Raw genomic sequence first — 20,896 nt, 5'->3', positions numbered from 1 at the left:
TCAATAAGATCAACATTCTTTTTTATTTCAGTCTTGAAATGATCTCATCTTTCACAATGAACATTAGTGCCTTAGGAAGTATGGTAATGACCAACCAGACCAACCACCACTCATTTCTACAAACACATTATCCTTAACTGTTTCTTTCTCTGCTTTTTTTTGCCCTTTTGTGTTTTTCCATAAAACCATCAGCAAAACCACAAACATTACTGATTCAATACACACTGGAAAATAGGGTGAGGGGAGGAGGAGGAATGAGGCAAATACATGTCATCACAGTCAATAGGAGAAAGACGGTATAAAGAACAACACACTGACGAAAAATACAAAACCAATGAAATAAACATTACAGTGTTGTTCGAGGGAGCGGGAACTTTACATTTATACACAAGCGCCAAAAAGCCAAACATGGTACACAGACATCTGAGAAACTGGAATCCAGTGCAGGCGAATCATCAATGCTCAGCAGAACATCTACTGACATAAAGAAGGTTGGTGAGAAACCAGGGAAAATCATTATCTGTAGGGATTTTTTTATTTTTACTTGAATTCACTGCATCACAAATTGAAAAGGCCAATCACAGCTAACTGACCAATCATAAAGCTGGTGGGCGGGGCCTCATGCAGGCCTAAAAAAATATGTGTTCTGGCCTTTTTGTTAATTTACTGATGTTTTTCTTTTAAAAAAAACCCTATACAAGACAAATTCGGAATTGTATTATTTATATTATATAATTTTGTATTATTTAATTATTGTGTTTTTAATCTTTAAATTAGCACTGGGGAGTATTTTAAATTCACATTTTTTATATATTTTAAGAGAATATTGGTGCTCTTTTAAGTGTTATAGAAGAGGAAATTTGTCCTCATTTTCAGTGCACTATAGTGTATTTTTACATAAATTTCATTTGCCTGCAACTGTCCCGTACCTACAATACAGTTAAAACTGAGCTGCAGTCCACAGTATATAAAAATGTCTGTACACTGTCTATGTTCCTGTGGGCTTTTCTGCAGTGAAGGGCATGTCGAGAACAGGGAAATAAATACATTGGACCAGTGAAAGGTGACAACAAGATATGATTGATAAAGCTTAAATTAATTCAAGGCTTATAGCCTGCAGCTGGTGAATTCCACCTCATATTTAAAGGCTGGTTAAAGGTTACGAAACCAAAACATTTTAATGAGGCTTTTACCTCAGAAACCATTAACTTGTCCACTGGCACTCCAAACTGGACGGCCGTTTCTCTGTAAACAGGGCATTAACGAGTGATTAATGCAACTGCGGGGCCATTTAGAGAGTGTTTGTAATTGAACGGGTACTGTTGCAACAGTCGACACAATGTGATTATACGGTAATGGTGTTTGCTAATAGGATGGTCGCTTCCCAAATTCCTTTTTACCATTACAGATTTGCCGCAGTATTTTTGAATAATTTGTATTCAAATGCATATTTAAAATATATATTTATAATAGGTACATATATTAATATATCACAATACAAAACAAGTGCTTGAAAAATAAAGGTGATGTTATCTTTTTTTGTAAAATAATGGAGATGTTGGGGTTGGTAGAGGTAGGGTGTGGGAAGAGGTATGGAACTTTAATATTTGTAGTGTCGGTGACGTTGGTGCTTCTTTGGTCAAGGGAATGTCCCCAGTGTATGTTTGCATTTGATTTTTCATTAAGGCAGTTAGCCATATGTGTGTATGTGTGTCTACAGTCAGGTTCTGCAAGTACCAAATTTATAGTGCTGACAAAGCTGGAAATTTTTATTCCACTACATTCTCATTTGACAAGACCAATGTGTGCTTTTGCTGATGTGCTCTGCTGTATATTGCTGGATGATAACAGCAGAAAAACAGGCAGTTCCATTCCTCCTCTCATTACATAAACAAAAGTGCTTCTCTAAGAATGGAGAGGACGTAAGAAATGATAAATCTGTACAATATACACAAGTATGATACAGGAAGCCCCACAGGAAACCCAGCCTTTTTTGTTTGTTTTTTTTTAATGGCATGGGGGGTACAGGGGGTAGAAAAGCCCAGCATCTTTGTCCCAAGGGCTCAAATGGCGATTTATGGAGCCAAGGCATGATGGCAGCATACTTCTTAAAGGAGAACAATGCAAAATGTTGAATTCTAAAAAGAGATGTCATCTAATCTTGCCTTTTGTTTCGTCGACTGTCCGTCTCTTTATTCTCGTCCTTCCTTGTCTCCTCTCCTAAGGCTGCCTGCTTACAGTCTCCGCTCGGACTCGGGCTGTCCGGCTTCATGTTCTGTTGTGGTGTGAGGGCCAAGTAGGGGTGCTGGGGCAGAGGTGGCGGTGTGGCGGAAGGAGGCGTGGTTGGGGACTCCTGGCCAGAGCAGCTGCCGCCACTGCTGCTGCTGCTCCCCGTGCTCATGGCGCGGTGTTTGAGTCTGAGTTTGTGGGGCAGTGCTGTGCACTTCATCTCCCCGTGGCCCTGGAGTTGAGAGCAGCCCTGGAAAGGCAAAGGTGATGCAGGCTGGAGGAGGCTCACAAAATGCTGATTTTGGTAGCTACCCATGTCTGAGAAGGAGGAGGATGGGGGCTCGTCTTCATCTGTGGAGACCTCTTTGTCAGAGCTGCGTGGATCTCCATCACTGGAGGAGGTGTCCTTGCTAGAGGAAGTAGACGGACCCTGGTAGTAAGGTTCATTCATAGCTCCGCCCTCATAGGTAAGCACAGGTGGCTCCTCGTCTTGAGCAATGAGGTATGGGTGATGAGGCTGTTGGAGATGGTGGTAGAGATGAGATTGGTTGACCTCATCATCTTGATTGTGGAGAAGATCTCCAGATAAGTCAACTTCATGCTGCTCCTGCTGCATGTGTTGTTGTTGAAGCTGACAAACCGTATACATCTGTTGGTCTCCAGCCTCGTTGCTGTCTGACAGCTCATATGGAGGTGATTCTGAAGTCTTCCTCTCCAGCTCCTCTGCCGCCTCGGTCAGTGCCTCTGTGGCGATCGCTGTCACAGGAAGCCGGCTGACACATGCTGGGTTGTTGCTGCTGCTTTGTTTCTGAGCTGCCTGCAGATCGATGTCCTGGGACCGAGACATGGATTCCACAGGATAGGAGGTATTGCTGGAGCCATAGAGAATGACGCTCCTCTGGGCAGATGTTGGGCGAAGTGCAGGCTGGCTGACGGTGTTGATAGTGGTGACAGGCTCCTGAGGAGGCTGCTGTTGTTGGTGAACATGCTGCTGCTGCTGACTGTGATATGCAGCTTCCAGCTCCTGAGAATGCTGGATCTGGTGGTGAGTGGGTACAGAGGCCAAGCTGTGGTGAATGTTAAACATGATCTGGGTGGTGGTGCTACTGGCGATGTCCATCTCCAGTCGGTCCCCCTCCTGTTTGATCTCGAAGGGAATCGGCTCAGGGCTGTCCCTGGAGGAGCCGTCGGACATGTCAGAAAGGGAGCCACGTGGCGAATATTTTGCCAGCTTCCTGCGACCTTCACTGCATCCTGATTGCTCAGTTTCAGAGGAGTCAGAGTTCAACATCACCTGAGAACTGCTGGAGTACCCACTGGAGTAGTATTGGGTGGACGAAGAGGAACCGGAAGAGACAGCAGACCCTCCATTTCCTGTGTTGCTGCCTCCACCAATCTGCTGGCTCTTTTCAATGTAGGAGGCGGTACTTATGAGGCCAAAGCGCAGCTTCAGCTGAAGCAGCTCTGTCTTGAGTCTTGCATTCTCGTCATTTAATGCAATGACACGGTTCTCCAAAACCATGTCATTGAGGCGTCGCTTCTCCCGAGAGCGTTTGGCTGCTTCGTTGTTCTTGCGACGTTTCTCCCAATAGGAGGCGTCCTTTTTCTCATCGGAAATGAACTCCCGTTTTCGCCTGCAGGTCACATTGGGTTTGGGTTTGATGAGGCGCCCCAGACGAGTCGGCGTGCCTTGGAGCGATGGGAGAGTTTCTTCATAGCCACTGAAGTTCTCCAGGCAGTTGAGGTTATTCCCTGAGTTTTTGTTTATTGTCTTGAGTGCTGATGTCAGATTTTCCATTCTTGTCTAGTGGCAGCCAGTTTGAGATGTTACTGCGACAACTGGAGATAGAACTAGACCGGAAGTCAAGGCAAACACGGTTGGCGTTAAAACACCTGTGAATGTTTTCCCGTAAAGTCTCTTTATTGCAGGTTTAGTCTGTTAGGAACCTCAAGTGTCCAAATTAGCTAAAAAGATGAAGACTTGGAACTCAGCATCAGAAACCCTCATTTATCCACTTGAAAGGGGGTTGATTCACATTAGAGGCTCAAAGCATCAACAGAACTGAGGTGTTTGCTGGGTTTTTTGTATTTTTTGTGGTTGTGTCCTTTGATTCTTTCTGCTGCTGGTTGTTAATGTTTTGCATAAGAACAGTCCACTGCTCAGTTGGAAGGAAACTGTCCTAGATCTCCACAAAATACACCAAGATGTAGGCCGTCCCGTCTACCTCAGTGCATCAGTCTCTTGTGGAGCCTTGCTCTCCCTCTCCCTCTCTCTCCTTCCTTTTTTCTGTCTTCTCTTTGCAGGTGCCTGGAAGATGAAAGGCTGTAGAGTTAAAGAAAAAATAATAATTAATCCATGTGGACTGTTGATGTTTCAGTATGCACTTTCAAACAAGGCTGACAATAACTTTTTATGCATGATTTATCACTTGCATCGCTGCATCTCCCCTGGAAAGCAGTGACGGCAGTCTCAACCCCGACAGCCGCTGTCTGACCTTTGCATCCTTCTATTGATTTACTCTGTCTGCAGCCTGTGACCCCTGACCTTTATCCTGACATCACATTGACTTTTCTGATGTAATACGTTCAACCGCTTCACTGCAAAGCTGTTAACAATATTTTATGCAAAAGGCGTGCATTAGTGTTTTTGACATTTTTCCCTCCAAGCAGTAGTATCAACAGATAGAAATAATTACGAAATGCATGTGTTCACTGCCGCAAACAGCCAAATTAATCTGCAACACCACATAAATTACATCATTCTGCAACTATGCTGAGTACAGAATTAGTCTTTTGGCTTCCTTGGTTAATATGGGGGACAGATGGAGCAGAGGGAGTCGGTTTCCTCGGATCTGTTTTTGAATTCTGGGTCACAGACCAACATTTCATTGTGAAATGTGGGCTGCTTTAGCTTTTCCACTGGAAAAAAACAAAAAACAACAAAAAACATGGCTTAGACATCCCTACCCCGGTGCATTCATCCGTAGAGGACTGTGGCTACGTTCTTCGCCAAAGCAACTCATTGCCAAATCAGTGATGCAGATCGAGCAGATAAGAATGACAAAACCAGCAGCCAGTGTGGGTCAAGGATAAAGAGTGAGACTCCAGGGAACAGATTTGGAGGTGTGATGGCAGCTGGGAGGCGGGACCTTGATAAATATAGGTCAAAGGCCCCTGGAAAGCAAAGAGGGTGGGGTGTGGGCAGGAATAACACAGGGGTGGTCATGCCCATCTCCTAACAGCGATGATGGTGGTTCAGAGCTCAGACACAGCACGGAGCTCTCAGTAATAAGCTGAACACGTATCCTTCAAGAAAATAACACAATGACTCTTTGACAGAAAAACAAAAAAACAATCATAATTGCTTACATCCTCACTCTAATCTGCTGGTCAGTTTGTTTGTTTGTCACCGGGATTACTCAGTAACTCAGACTCATTTTCTTGAAACTTGGTCCATGTGTGTCAAAGAAGAATGCATTAAATTTCAGTGTATACCCACATCTAGTGTGTTGTTTAGTTATTAATAGATATGGGTTTTATAGGCATCCTTATCACTCTCCCGTGAGATACTGCATAAAGGTTTAAAGAGCATAGCGATGCCACGCCCACACATGGGCTTTTTCACTATCAAAATATCTGACAAAGTTTTGACAAAGTTTTTTAATTCGGCACACAAAATATTCAAATAGAAAAAAATGAACAATTCCACAAACAAACACAGACAAAACTAGTGAGTCCGAACGGGTGTGGGCTGAAGCAAAGCTTATTAGCGCCCACCCCTGCTAGTACAAGTCCAACAATTCTAATCAGTCATATTTACATAAATATAAATTCACTACTACATGTCGACACACAGACATACACATCAATATACTATTCACTTATAATTATATTTATATAGTACCAGATCATAAGAAAGTCAAATCAAGGCACTTTACACCAGTAAGGACTAACCTTACCAACCCCCAGAGCAAGCACTAGGCAACTGTGGTGAGGAAAAACTCCCTATAAGGAAGAAACCTCAAGCAGACCAGGCTCTTGGGGGTGACCCTCTGCTTGGGCTGTGCCACATATACCTATATACATACGTATATACTTTACAAACATAAATATATACATACATATACACAGTCACTTATATACATATACACCTACCCATATCTATATATCTACATACGCATATGCATACCCACACATTCAAATATACAATAAGTCCCACTTATAAATTGAACATTCCATATAAATCAAATTATATTTGCTTCTTTATGATACTTAGACATAATGTTCTTTTTGAGTAGTTTCTTAAATCTCACTAAGGTACTACTCATTCTAACCTCTGTTGAACATTTGTTCCATTTCCTCACCCCAACCACAGACACACAAAAACCCTTTACATTTGTTCTTACTGGTGGTTTCATAAAAATTGCACAACCTCTTAAACTATATCTGGATTCCCTCAATCGGAACAGACTCTGGACATGTCTCGGTAAGGCTTGGTTTTTCGCTCGAAATAAAGTTTGAATTGTAATGTAATCGACCAAATCAATGAATTTTAATAAATTTAAAGACACAAATAGAGAATGAGTTGGTTCACGATATTGTTTATTGCAGATGATTCGTATGGCTCGTTTTTGCAAAAGGAATATTGGATTGGTATTTGATTTGTAAGTGTTTCCCAATGACTCAACACAATATGTCATATATGGTACCATCAGAGAATGATATAAAGTAAGTAACCCTTCTTGCGGCAGTAGGTCTTTGGCTTTATACAAAATGGCTATAGTTTTTGACAATTTTGATTTCACATAATTTATATGTGGTTTCCAGCTAAGTTTATTATCAATTATAACACCTAAAAATTTATTCTCTGTTACTAACTCAATTTCCTTATTGTTTATAGTTAAATTTTTACATTTGGGTGCCTGTTTATTTCCCAATATAATACATTTGGTTTTCCCAAGGTTGAGTGACAACTTATTAGCGTCAAACCAAACCTTAAATTTTTCCAGTTCTTTCTCCACTATGTCCAGAAGCTGTTCAAGATTTTCACCGCTACAGAACACAGTTGTATCATCCGCAAAAAGGACACATCTCAGTGAACTCGACACCCAACTTATATCATTTATATAGATTATAAACAACAAAGGACCCAGCACTGAGCCCTGCGGCACCCCACATGTGACATCCCTGAGTTCAGAATTTGTATTATTGAATTGAACATACTGAAATCTGCCTTGTAAATAACTAGCTATCCATTCATATGCCAGACCTCTGATTCCATATTTCTGCAGTTTACTTAATAGTATTCCATGGTTAATTGTGTCAAACGCTTTCTGTAAATAAAAAAAAAACACCTATTGTGTATTGTTTATTATCAATTGCAGTTGCAATACTTTCCACAAAGTCCATCAAAGCATGTGATGTAGTTCGAGACCTTCTGAATCCATATTGTTCTTCACAAATGATGTTATGCTTCAGTAAATAATCATTTAATCTTTTAGCAAATATTTTTTCCAAAATTTTGGAAAATTGTGGCAGGAGTGATATAGGTCTATAATTAGAAAATGTGTGTTTGTCACCAGTTTTAAACAGAGGAATTACTTTGGCTATTTTCATTTGAGAAGGAAATTTACCAGTACTTAGTGACATATTGCAAATATAATTGAACGGTTTTACTATACAATCAATAACTTTTTTAATAAAGCCATATCCAAATTATTAAAATCAGTCGATTTCTTACTTTTTGAACCATGAACCAGATCAAGTATTTCCCTTTCATGAGTACCACCAATGAACATTGAAACAGATTTGTTAAACGTTGAATTATTTACCCAGAAGTTATTAGTTGATGAGTCAATCTTACTGGCAAGATTTTTACCCACATTAACGAAGTATTCATTAAAGTGTTCAGCAATAGACTCGTCGTTATCAATCGTGATGTAGTTGTTACTCTGAAAAAATGAAGGATAATCTCTAGTTACTCTATTCTTTTTTACTATTTCATTTAATATGTTCCATGTGTTTTTGATGTTATTTCTATTTTTGACAAGTAACTCATTATAATATGTTTTTTTACTGAGTCTCATGATATTGATTAACTTATTCTTATATGTTTTATACTTACTTTCAGCTTCCTTAGTTCGTAGTTTTATGAATTGTTTATATAGTAAGTTTTTCTTTTTACATGCCCTCTGAAGCCCCTTAGTTATCCATGGTTTGTTGCTATATTGATTTCTATATATTTTGTCAACAAATGGACAGTGTTTATTATACAAACTGGAAAAAATGGAAATGAAAGCATCATATGACCTGTCAACATCATCAACAAAAACATCTGACCAATTCTGACTTGATAAATCCTCCCTTAAATTATCAATTGTTTCAGCTGTTACTTTTCTACTCATGAATTTGATATTGCTTCGATACATACAACAACCCTCCAATGCAAAGACTGAGAAAACTGGCAAGTGATCACTGATATCACTGACCAGTAGTCCCCCACTAAGATTACCAGATATAACGTTAGTTAAAATATTGTCAATGAGAGTTGTTGAGTCCATAGTTATTCTGCTAGGATGAATGATGGTTGGAAACAGCCCTAAACAGTACAAGGTGTTTATAAATGAGATAATTTGTGGATGATTGTGAGGGTTTAAAAAATCTATATTGAAATCTCCACAGACAAATAAATGCTTATTTCTGTTGATTTTATTGTACATTCCTAAGATAATGTCTTCAAAGGTGTCAATATTTGTCCCAGGAGCTCTGTAAATGCAACTAACAACTATGTTTTTGGAGTTTATAGATGTCATTTCTATGGTAACACATTCCATGATGTTGTCCACTGTAAATGACATGTTGTTAATGAGTTTACACTTATAATCTGACCTTACAAACAATGCAACGCTTCCGCCCCTTCTCGTCTGCCTATTAACCAGGAACAATTCATAACCATCAAGATATACCAGATCTTTATTATCCTCATTTAACCATGTTTCTGAAATTGCAATAACTGAAAAACGTTTTTTGGATGTTTTCAAACAATCATTAATAGTGGACAGATTACGAGAAAGACTTCTGCTGTTGAAATGTATAATTGAAAAATTTTCATCATTGATTTTATAATTTTTGAATTGTTCTTCTGTAAAATATTTGCACTGTCTCACAATATTCTCACTGAAAAAGGTATCAGGATCATTTTCAGATTCGAAGGGGTGGTTAGCAGAGTTATTATAATTAAATGTATCTAGACAGAGCTGCTGGGCAGAAATAAACAGATCATTATCCTTAGTCATTATGTCTCTCTTGTCTCCGGGTGTAGATGATATGGATGAGTGGGTTGCTCCAGTCTGCATCATGGTGCTGTGATGTGTTTGAGTCCTCATACCTATTGTTCATATTTGTCCAGCTCCTCGATGTTCCTTATTGCCATGACTTTTGCTTGTTCTGGTGATCCGTTCAGTTTGATGAATATTTTACAGTTTGAAGTCCATGTGTGCTGGATTTTTCCCTGTTTCTGAAGTCAATTACAAAAAATTGGATATTTTCTTCCATATTAGAGAGCAGAGCAGACTGCTGCGGGTTTGATTCCAGGTCTGTCTTTCATGCTATCTGTCTGTCGTTGGGCAGCACTTTTCATCTAGATTGTTTCAGTGCACCCCGCTGGAAATGAGTACCGGCCTTTGCTAACCTGCAGTGGACTGGTACCTTTTCAGGTAACCGGGAGGAGAGGTTTATTTTTGTTGATTTGTGACTCGAAATTTATCAGGAAAATTTATCAGGTAAAAAAAAGACCCCCACCAAAAAACCTCATCTGTGATAGATTAGACAGACGCTTGGTTCTTGCTGAGGGTGAGTACTTTTTAATCACTACACATTATAACCTAATAGTAAACTATTTACTGTTGTTGTAGAAAAAATTCCAATGCCCTTGCCTTTCCCCCCACTGAAAACCCTGAAACCACTGGGAAGACACATTTGTGGGTGCTCTCTCTGTGCTTTTGTGCCAGGAGGAAAAAAACCTTTAAGGAGCTTTACTTCTCCTATTTGTTTGTCTATAAATTTGTATGGGGCCAGAAGGTTGCCCCTGACCTCTGACTATGAGTGCTGACCATTCCTAATGAAAATCTGATATCTTATTCCCATCCTTAGGCCCAATGTACCTGCCAAGTGTGATTCAAATTGGATCAGGTGATCTTGAGATATGGTGCTAGCAAAGTTACATAGAGACCAAGGTGATCACAAAAGCATACACGTCCAGCAGTGTCCCTACAAATTATACATATAGTCAAACTTCTAAAGAGAAGTGGCTGAGGTATGTGCTCTGCAGACACTTCAGCTAGATTTAAATGCCTCTGTTTATGTTGACATGTCATTAATATATAATATATATATTATTTTTGTTAACTTTCAGAAAATGAGCACAATTAACACATGCAAGCATGCATGCATTTGGACCTTCATGGCCATTTTCCATCATTTGTCCTTTGCACATCTTGTTTATTTGCATGATGACATTTAAACTGTGGTGCATCATCGGCTATTTCTACATGTATTTATATTTATTCAGGAGTTTTCCTGGAGACAGTGTTGCTTCACATCTACACTCATGTGCAACCAGGATTAGACTGTCTGCATGTGTAATTACCTCATCTGAGAAGGTGTTTATGCGGGTTTTACTCATCCCACAATCTGATGCCATTACCCAACTACCTAGCTGCTCATTTTAGACTGTTTTCAACCCAAACTGGACAAATTTTTTTTAATCTTGATGTGTTTTGGATTCACTTTCTTGATCATATTTAATGCTTTCTTACAAGACTCACACTCTATGTGAGTTCTGAATCACAAACACAGCTTTTGGTGGTTTCCGTTTCCGTGGCCAAATTTCCGAGGTCTTTTCCACGTGCCTGTCAGGCATGTGAGCAAAAGAATGAGGGGGAGAGACTGTTTCTCAGCGTGTCCCACTGACCTAGAAACTGGGGAATGACTGTACTTTGCAAACATAAGCTGCCGACGTTGTACAGAAATATAGGTCAGCAGAGTTACAATTAGGTGAAACATAAAAAAAGGACAAAAACAGATGGAAAGACACAAAAGGAGAAGGAGGTGCAGAGAGTCTAAATATAGATCAGGGCGAGTGGAGTAGAGACAAAGAAATACAGAGAATCAATGGAGGAGAGTCCAAACAAAAGAAGGCATGGAGATGAGGTTAACTCAGGGTGATGATAATGATTACTGCAATAAAGGAAAGAATATGTCACCTGCAGCAACACACTGAAAAAGGAGGGCGCAGCCAATCACATCTGCATTTATCTACAACAACGGAACCGCATGGCCATTAAATAAATAAACAACAACCCACTCTGCAAAGCACCATGGAGTATCTGACGACATATGCATGAACTTTATCCTTTGAATTAGTGACGTCACTCTTTTGCACGACTCTGTACTGGATCGTGAAAATCCATGAAGTAGTTCTCAAATCTTTAGGATCTCAATCTTTTTGTTGTTGAAATTCCTGTAGATGTTTTAGTACTCTTAAAAAGGTAAAATAGCATAAATGCACAGGTGGATCTATGGAGGGAGCTTGATAGGGCCCCAGCCCTCGATCACCCTAGCAGAAAATTAGAACTTTACGATTCAAATTAACATTTTTCAGCCTGTTTCTCACGTTCTCTGACTGATCCAGTCATCTATCGCCTGATTTTCCATAGCACCCATGAGGCAACGTTCACACAGCTCTCATGCTGTAAAGCAAGATCCACCACTTTTTCCATTATTCCATTTGGCTGTTGTGCTGTCATGATTAATTATGGATAAATTCCTCGCCAAACAACTTTTTTCCAGAAACTAGAATGTGGTGAAATTGAAAAAAAAAGGGAAAATGACAGTCCAGTATTCAAAAGTAGTGAATGAGAATAGCCCCTCTTAAAAGTGAGTAGCCGGTAGCATTTGTTAAATTTTCCAAAATTGCATTTGTGTTTTGACATCAGGGTTATTGCAATGTTTTTTAATAGTAGTGCAATCCTTACTTTTACCTGTTGTGTATTATTTGTTTGAAATTCCATTTATGTACTAACTAGGTACCTGAGAAAATCCTCTGGATGAAAGATAGTCAATAAGTTGTGTTATTTTTGAATATGTCCTCCTGTTTAATTCACCAGCTCAAAAGTCCCCCAAACAAGCAGCCATCAGTATTATTACAGGCTGAAGGCACATATCCTCCTCCTTGACCCAGATTACTCCATCCAATTTATTATATATTCTTCACGTGTCATCACTGGGACTCTGTGGCACTTGTGGAATGATAGCACAGTAAAATAATCCAAGTTGCACTCGCTCACACTACCACAGGGCCCATACATACCACAAGAGTCTAAATGTGGCAACGAGCTTTGGAAAGAGTGAACTCAGTTCAAACCACACACGTGTTTCAGCAGAGTGTTACAGGAAATGGGAACAGTTCTAAAATAAAAGCAGGAGAGAGGGGAAGTACTTCAGAGAAAAGGGAATTGATGGAACCGATGCTCCCCATTTGGGAAGAATGCGATCTGTGGCACGTGTGCAGGGTTGAGGGGGGGTTGGTGTCACGGGTGGAGTCTGCTTGGATTCCAAATCTTGTGGCTGAGTTTATGCACCCAAGAAAAAGAAGGTGGGGGACAGATCCATGTTGGGGGAAACCTAAGAAATCAGGCAGCATGCCAGTAAGGCGAAGCAAGCTAGATTTGTATTCCACAAACACAGAGCTGTGTATCTTGAAGAGAGAGAGAGAGAACAGAGTGACTCAGTCCATGTGTTTCACCAGTCACATGTATTCTGTTGTCCTACTAAGTGTTGTAATTCACCTCTCTGCTGCCTCCAAACCACAGCACAACAAAGCACAGCCTAATCTTTAATTATTTTGCATGTGCCAGGAAAGCCCCAAAAGCCAAGAGGCCACAAAGAGGGACGAAAAAAAAAAAAAAAGGAATGGGATGGAAACTCATCCATAAACTCTGGATGCAGGCTTTAATGTCTATGCAACACTCCAGTTTAGTGATGCAATGTGCATCTTGTCTATACTGTCGTCTATTTCTGCATGCTTTCCTCGTTTCTTTGTTATGGCGGGGCGCGGATTTATTTTGGTGGGGTTTTCAATTCTGCCTTTCTAGTCAGCGACGCGTGTGCGCCCCTCTTCCCTTCCCCTCCCTCCCCCGCCCCACACCCGCTCCCTCCCAGCGGGTTGATGTGACCTACATTCGTAGCTGGCATACAGACCCAGTGCACACGCCAAACCAACTGGCTCAGGAAAGCGCGGGGCTGCGCAGCCACAGTCTGTGTCTTTCCGCCTATTGCATAATCTCCCACCATTCTTTAATCCATATTAATTATTTAATTATTTCATTACGCAGCCTGCGTGACCTCTTTTAACGCGTCCTCAGCGGGATAAATATGCGGCACAGATCAAATTTGCAATGCGTAAAATGCAGCGTGCCGGTCCATCGGCTGTTTTATAACAGCCATGGTCCCAAATGTATCTATTTTTGCAATGAATTTTGTCTAAATAATTTTAAAGTGTGCCATGCTGGAGGATCAAATGCTGCAAAAGAAGGGGGGGGGGGGCACCGTGCCCACGTGCTGTTTACATAAAACCACAAAGCTGGTGCGTAAAATGAATCCAAGCCGATATTTTTGTTCAAAATAAAATTCATTATATTCTAAAAAATAAAAAGTATTCTGCTTCGTGTTTGCGGCGGGAAAGCGCATTTTAGAGCACTGCTGTGCTAAAACGCAATTAGAGCAGCTCAAGTTCAATTATCAGCCAATTAATTCTACTTTTGGATTGTTTGCGCACTACTTGTTGTTGCACACACACACACACACACACACACACACACACACACACACACACACACACACACACACACACACACACACACACACACACACACACACACACACACACACACACACACACACAAATGCGTAACCCTCTCGGTATGACTCCTTTGTTGTTGCACTGACTGACAAATCGTCTTCATGCATATTTAATCCAATTCTCAGTCACACGCTAAATCCTATGCAAAGGAATTCAACCTCAAAGAGACACGTCTCAATACAGTAATAATCTGCACATTATATTCCGGTGTATCCAAACCAAATCGCACATCTGATTGTACCTGCAAGACAGAATACTAGATCTGACCTACATTAGATCCAGATGTTCACCTCATCTCCCAGAGGTCACCAAAGCCCGCGGAGTTCACCACTCTTCATTCTTTCTATTATGACCCACAATCCGAGTGTAACTGCGCAAAGTGTCCAGAGCGCATCTGCAGATCCTGTCGGTGCACCCGGGCGTGGGTTTGCTTCTGCTGCTAAAAAGGTCAAACAGAGCTTTTACCTGAAAGCTGCACAGAAGCTCTTACACGTGACAGAGAGATGTGTGTCCTCGGAGCGCATTATGATTTTTTTTCTTTCCAGGAGTCTTCATGAACTAGTAACCCAAACGAACATGTACTCAAATATACAGATGCGCAGCATGTGCGCTCAGAAAAAAGACACAGAAATAATAATAATAATAATAATAATAATACTTTAGAACTGACCATATCCTGCGCCACGTGTGATATCAAAGCAGGTGCATGAGGTCAGAAAGAGATCTCTTAAAAACACCAACACAAAGAGCAGAAAATTCATCCATCGACGCAAAATAGATTAAAAAGAAGAAGAAAAAAGCACATATCCAAAATATCTAAAGGACAGTGGCACCGCACCTTCTCCCTGAAGGAATCCTATAACCCCCACCCCTCCCACCACACAGAGGGGGAAAGAGCCTCGCCTTGACATTGAGAAACTGAAATCCACGCACCAAAACAAACCCAGGGTGACACCGGCCTGCGCTAATCGGTAACGTCCAACAAATGCCACAATTGTGAGCAGTTGGAATCAAATCAAACTCACCTACCGCGTGCAGAGATTCCACAACGGACACGCGCTGCCCCGCTCCGGTTCAACAATCCGCTGTGCGCTTCGACGCACGGAACCCTCCGCCGGCGCGTCTGGATCAGTCAGAGAGGAGCTCTTCGACTGAGTGCAGCTACGTGCCGGTGCGTAAACGCAGTGCTGCTTGTTTTCTGCGCGCTCTTCATGTCATGTTGGTGCTCCACTTCTCTCTCTCTCTCTCTCTCTCTCTCTCTCTCTCTCTCTCTCTCTCTCTCTCTCTCCCTCTCTCTCTCTCTCTCGCTCCCTCTTTCCTTCTCTCCGTCTCTGAATGTATGTTACTAGGTCAGTTGTTGCATAACAGGACGCTTTGGGTGCCTAGTCACGTTTTTTGTTTCTCTCGCTTTGCCCCCTCCCTCTCTCTCCTCGCCTTCAAATCCTGTTGCAGAGAGGACGTGCGGGGGGAGGCAGAGGGGGAGGAGAAAGGCGAAGAGGGGAGGGGACTAGGCTCCGATCCAGACTCAGTCAGATGTATGTCTGTGATACAATAATAAGGTAGAGAGAGAGAGAGAGAGAGAGATAAATAAACACACAAACACAACACACAAACTAGATGGGCACTCTGCAGAGCGCACACCTATGCCCAGTGGCAGATCCGGGGAGTGGGAGGCGCCAATCACGCTTTTCATGGACCAAAAAACATAAAAATCCATGCCGAATACTTTTCTGAACCTTCTATTCAGCATCAAGTAACGCAACTAAATATATTTACAACAGACCATGATTGAGTAAGGTGTTTACTTTTTTAGCCACAGACATTTCAAATGTTCCCTGTTACTTATCATCATAACGTCATAACATCACATTCAACACTGTACAAGTTCAAATGAATAAAAAACAGGTTATAGTTTCTTTTCTCTGTGGTGTATCTTGTGGTAACATATGCTGCGCCAAGATCCATGAAATGCACCTAAAAATTCACACCTTAGTCACGCCTAAAGCCACCTTGACACTTGGCATGCATTTAACCTATGCACTGCCATGCAATTCATCTTGCCAATGGGATCCACTGTGTTCCGCTGGATGCTGCGCTTTGTGATGTTGGATGCCGCATAATATAAAATAATTTTTTGATAGCGGATTAATCGTTTCAATTTCAATTCAATTTTCAACTTAATCAGCTTATAAAGCGCCAAATCACAACAAAAGCCGCCTCAGGGCACCTCACACAGAACAGTTCAATATAAAATTTAAAATCAGTAAGTAAAAATTTAAAAAATCAAATACATAATTACAAATAGTAAGTAAAAGAATAAAACAGATCAAAAAAATAAAAGCTATTCATAAGAAAGAGAATAAAAATCGGTTTTAAGTCTTGACTTAAAAATGTCCACTGACTCCGACTGCTTCACTGTCGCAGGAAGACTGTTCCACAGAGCGGGTGCATTATAAGATAAAGCTCTTTGACCCGCTGACTTCTTCTTCACCTTGGAAACACATTCATCAAATCATTTGCTGTCAGAATTCACCTGATGAAACCACCTCTAATCACTCCAGAATCACAGAGGAATTTTCTACAGCTGCAGGAGTTCTCGTGTGCTTCATGACGTGGAGAACGTATTTGGAATCATCTAAAAAGTAATTATTTGTAATGTTTATATCATAATGGCTTGGTTAAACAGTTGCATTTTCATTCCTTCTTATGAGTAGGGATGGGTATTGATAAGATTTTATCAATATCGATGCCATTATCGATTCTGCTCATTGATCCGATTCTTTATCGATTGCCTTATCAATACCTCTTGTGAATTTTCTGTATACTAAAAGTAGGCTTTACAAGTTTTCTATGTCAAGAACATTTTATTGAGTTGTAAAGTAAATAAATATGAAATTGGTCACTGGATCCTTGATGTACATGATGGATCCTTGATCTCTGGACAGAAATAGAAATCAACAAAATCTGTAATTTTTGTCAAAAGCATAGTGGCACAAATATAACTCCACAGACTCTGAGCTGAGTTCTTGCAGCCGGCTGCACTGAGGACAACTCAGTTTGTTGTCTGTACAACGTTTGGAAAGAGGTGTTATTTGATTTAAAATGGCGATTTGCTTTGAAGTTAGTAATTCCGTCCGAACTCTATCCAGTTTTAGCGTTTGGAGCTGTTCAGTTAGTCCCACAAAACAGGAATGGAGGAAGATTCTCGTTTTTTGCCCGCAACAAGACGAGTCCCAGTTAGTGATTTTAATTTGCACAAAAGTGACTCACGATTGACATCTTTAAATGGCTTTGAGAGGGGTTAATGAAGAGATTGTGGACCTTCCCTTTCTGGAAAAAATGGCCAAGCAGAGAACCAACGAAGTAGCGAGTCGACGCGCTGCTTCCTTGGTTCAAGCTTCAAACAGACTCATTCTGCAGCGGCCCCGCAATCAACTTAGAGAAATGATAATTTTCCCGATAAACACCCTCAAAAACAATGGCCGCTGCCTGTGCCACCACCAAGACACTCAAGAGTGTTTGGTTGTCTATTATATTGTACATATTGGAATTAAAACATTATTTGTGGTAGAGTTTTCCCCCCATGCAGATACACTTTTTTTTTTTTGCTGTCTTTGCATGTTGACAGAAATACACAAAAATAAATGATGAAATCGTGGACCTATATATAAATCTCCTGGTTTCTTTCGTAATTAATGTTTTATGAGGATTACCCGATTTCCAGATGTAAATTGTACCACTATTTATACCAGACGTATTTACACTGACTCAAGGGTTTTTTAAGGTTCTTATAGTTTGTGCTTGTGCATTCGGTCATGCTTTCTGCAGTTGATGGTAACATTAAGCATGGTTTGGGTGACCACATAAGCTAACTACATACATTAGTTATGCACAATTAAATCTAACATTTAAAATCCATCATCAATATATAGCCAGGATCATACATATTTGGCCATTGACAAAATGTTTGAACTTTTATCTCTGTATGCCATCACAATGAAGTTGAACCAAAACAAATCAATATGTGCGTATAATGTTGACTTTAGCTTTAATTCAGACGGGTTAATTTTGATTTAACTATTTGGGAATTACAGGCATTTTCATACACAGTCCCTCCAATTTCAGTGACCATAATAAATATAAGGATTATTTTTATACACATAATCAAATTTTCTACCAGTTTTCCTAAGAGAAGTAGATGGTTCTCAAAAATTAAGTAATCATATAAGAAGGAGACATGTGAGGGAAACCACCAAGACATGGCGTTGTCATGGTCGCAGCCACCCACAGGCAAGTGGATTGAGCAGGGACTCAGTCACGTCTGAGCTGCAGGGTTTCCAATTTTTAAGCCATTAAGCAGTGTGTGCGTGTGCCGAAACCAGACTTGGCTTTCTGACTTTCTGGGTCTAGGGAAAGACATAGTCAAGACACTGGGAAAGACATGAGGTCACAGCTAAGATGCACCATCAGGGAGATCCTCTGCCGCACCCAGTTCTGGGCATCAATCAGGGGCCCACCTGTTATGTGCAGACGCGAGTTTAGGAGCGGTCCAGCGTCTGACTGAACCCAGCGCTAAATAACCAGAAAGCGGTTCCAAAAACAAAACAAATTTATTTCCCTTCTGTGCAATAATTTGTGTACAACATAAATGTGCGGTTGTCTGGCGAGGTGAAGGACGGCGCGCTCTCCAGCGCCCAAATGGATTGAAGCCCGATGCTTCTGGACCCAGACTCACCGCCGAACACCCCCCAGTTGGATACGACAAACTGACTCTGTGAAGGATGGAAAAGGTGAGGTAAGTCAGCAGCTACAACAAATATCCTTCAAAGGCACACACTATCAGCAACACATTCAGGTCTGAATTTAAGCTTTATGTAAATGAGCAGCTTCTCACAACAGGTGGAGGATCATCATTCCGTACGCCATGGCAGTGAGAAGCGAGCTGCACAATTCTCATCAATGTTCAAATATACTGCGTAACAAAATACCAAATTACTGTTAACACTTATTCAGACAATCATCACCTCTGATGTGTGCTGACAGCATGTGTCCCTCACCCATCCTCCTTCACAGGCATGATGTGTCAAACCCAGGCGTGGTCCTCAGCGTCTCACAAACGAACGTCACAAGGTCGGGTTCCCAGCAATTCTGCTCGAATCACTCATGGCTTAAATGCAGAACGCCATCTCATTATCTGCTTCAGCTGAAAGTCTTTAAGTTTGCACGTGAGCATCATCCACAGGTGCTGCAACTCATCAGGCCTGCACGTGAACATCCTCCACAAGTGCAGCCAATAATGCTGATGAGGGTGAAGGACTCTTCTGCCAGCACCTTCTCCACAGACAAAAACCAGTTTGCATACCACCTGGAGAGCAAAGAAAAGAAAACAACACCAAAATGTCCAGCCAAACCCCCCAACACACAACAGTACCCCCCCATCAACGGGAAGCCTCCCAGCGACCGAACAGACCAGGACCGAGAACAGCACCTCCCTCCGGGGTCCACGACAGGAAGCAGATGGCGTAACGCTCCCAAAGTCCACAGCAGACAGCAGGACAGGGCACCGCGGCTGGAAGGCCAGCTGGCATCAACAAAAACCCAAAAATTACCAAACCCAAAAAAACCAAAAATTAATCAATTTATTCTTCAGATCAGGAAAGCTTGCAAATTCTGCACCAGAATGATGAGTTTAGTTTTTTCCCTGTGCTAGTAACAGTGTAGGTCTTGTACATCAAAAATGTAGATGAGTGAGTTTGTCATTTCAGCCAACTTATAAGCAATAATTGAGTCCATCATCTCCTCCTCCTTCACTGTCTGGTATGCTGCTGCCACTGCTAAGGATACAAGCAGATTGCAGCATATCATCCACGCAGCAGAGAAGGTGATTGACTGTAATCTGCCATCCCGACAGGACCTGTACACCTCCAGGGCCCTGAGGCGAGCAAAGAAGATTGTGGGCGATCCCTTTCACCCAGGACACAAACTTTTGTCACCCACCCCTCTGGCAGACAGGTGAGACCCATCAGGACCAAAACGTCAAGACACAAAAACAGCTTCTTTCCATCCCCAGCTAAACTAATAAATACTGCCAGAGATCCCCATTTACCCTGCCCCCCACTCCCTCAAAGTACAGATTGATAATCCCTGCACTGATAGGTACCATACATCTGCATGCCTTTGCACAGCCCCATTCCCATATGTTATATTTATTTGACAGTAAACTTAGCTTTGCCTATTTGTCTATTTGACTCCTTTACTTATTACTTTTTTATTGTTGTTTATGCACCAGTGACACCAGATCAAACTCCTTGTATGTGAGAACTTACTTGGCAATAAATTTCATTCTGATTCTGATAACTCAAAAGCAAAATATGCTGTCATGTTGTAACTCAACACATCAAATGAACACATAATGAAGACAAACCCTTTTCAATTTGTTGAACTTTGATGCAGCTGATTAAGTGAAAAAGCAACTTTATTTGCCTCTGTAATATCCCATAGCCGTGTCTGCCACCTGCTGAAGACAGACGCTATGTGCACGAGCCCATAACGTCTTGGATTGATATAACCTTATTAACAGTTATGTTTCAATAGGCTTTGTTTGTTTGTCCTTTTCAAGTGCTCCTATCTTTGGATCATCAGATGAAGCAACCAGACTTAAAATGCTGCAAGTTACAGAGAACCAGAACACCAGCAGCAGGAATAAAGCATGTTCATGGATTGTACAATTTATACTGATCTTCAAAA

At 41.2% G+C, this 20,896-nt stretch overlaps 1 protein-coding gene across 1 annotated transcript; it reads right to left on the bottom strand.

Moving 5' to 3' along the window:
- Window positions 1-1,393: 1,393 nt before the first annotated feature.
- On the bottom strand, window positions 1,394-15,427 carry nfil3-2 (nuclear factor, interleukin 3 regulated, member 2). Its single transcript, XM_034189698.1, has 2 exons — window positions 15,175-15,427; window positions 1,394-4,552 (listed from the first exon to the last, which is right to left on the bottom strand). Exon 2 carries the CDS (start codon window positions 4,025-4,027, stop codon window positions 2,156-2,158), a length of 1,872 nt encoding a protein of 623 aa, XP_034045589.1. The 5' UTR covers window positions 4,028-4,552; window positions 15,175-15,427; the 3' UTR covers window positions 1,394-2,155.
- Window positions 15,428-20,896: the final 5,469 nt, after the last annotated feature.

This window comes from Thalassophryne amazonica, chromosome 16 (genome assembly GCF_902500255.1).
Source record: "Thalassophryne amazonica chromosome 16, fThaAma1.1, whole genome shotgun sequence".
Lineage (NCBI taxonomy): Eukaryota > Metazoa > Chordata > Actinopteri > Batrachoidiformes > Batrachoididae > Thalassophryne > Thalassophryne amazonica.
The sequence above is the reverse complement of the archived record's forward strand: the minus strand, read 5'-3'. Positions and strand labels throughout refer to the sequence as shown.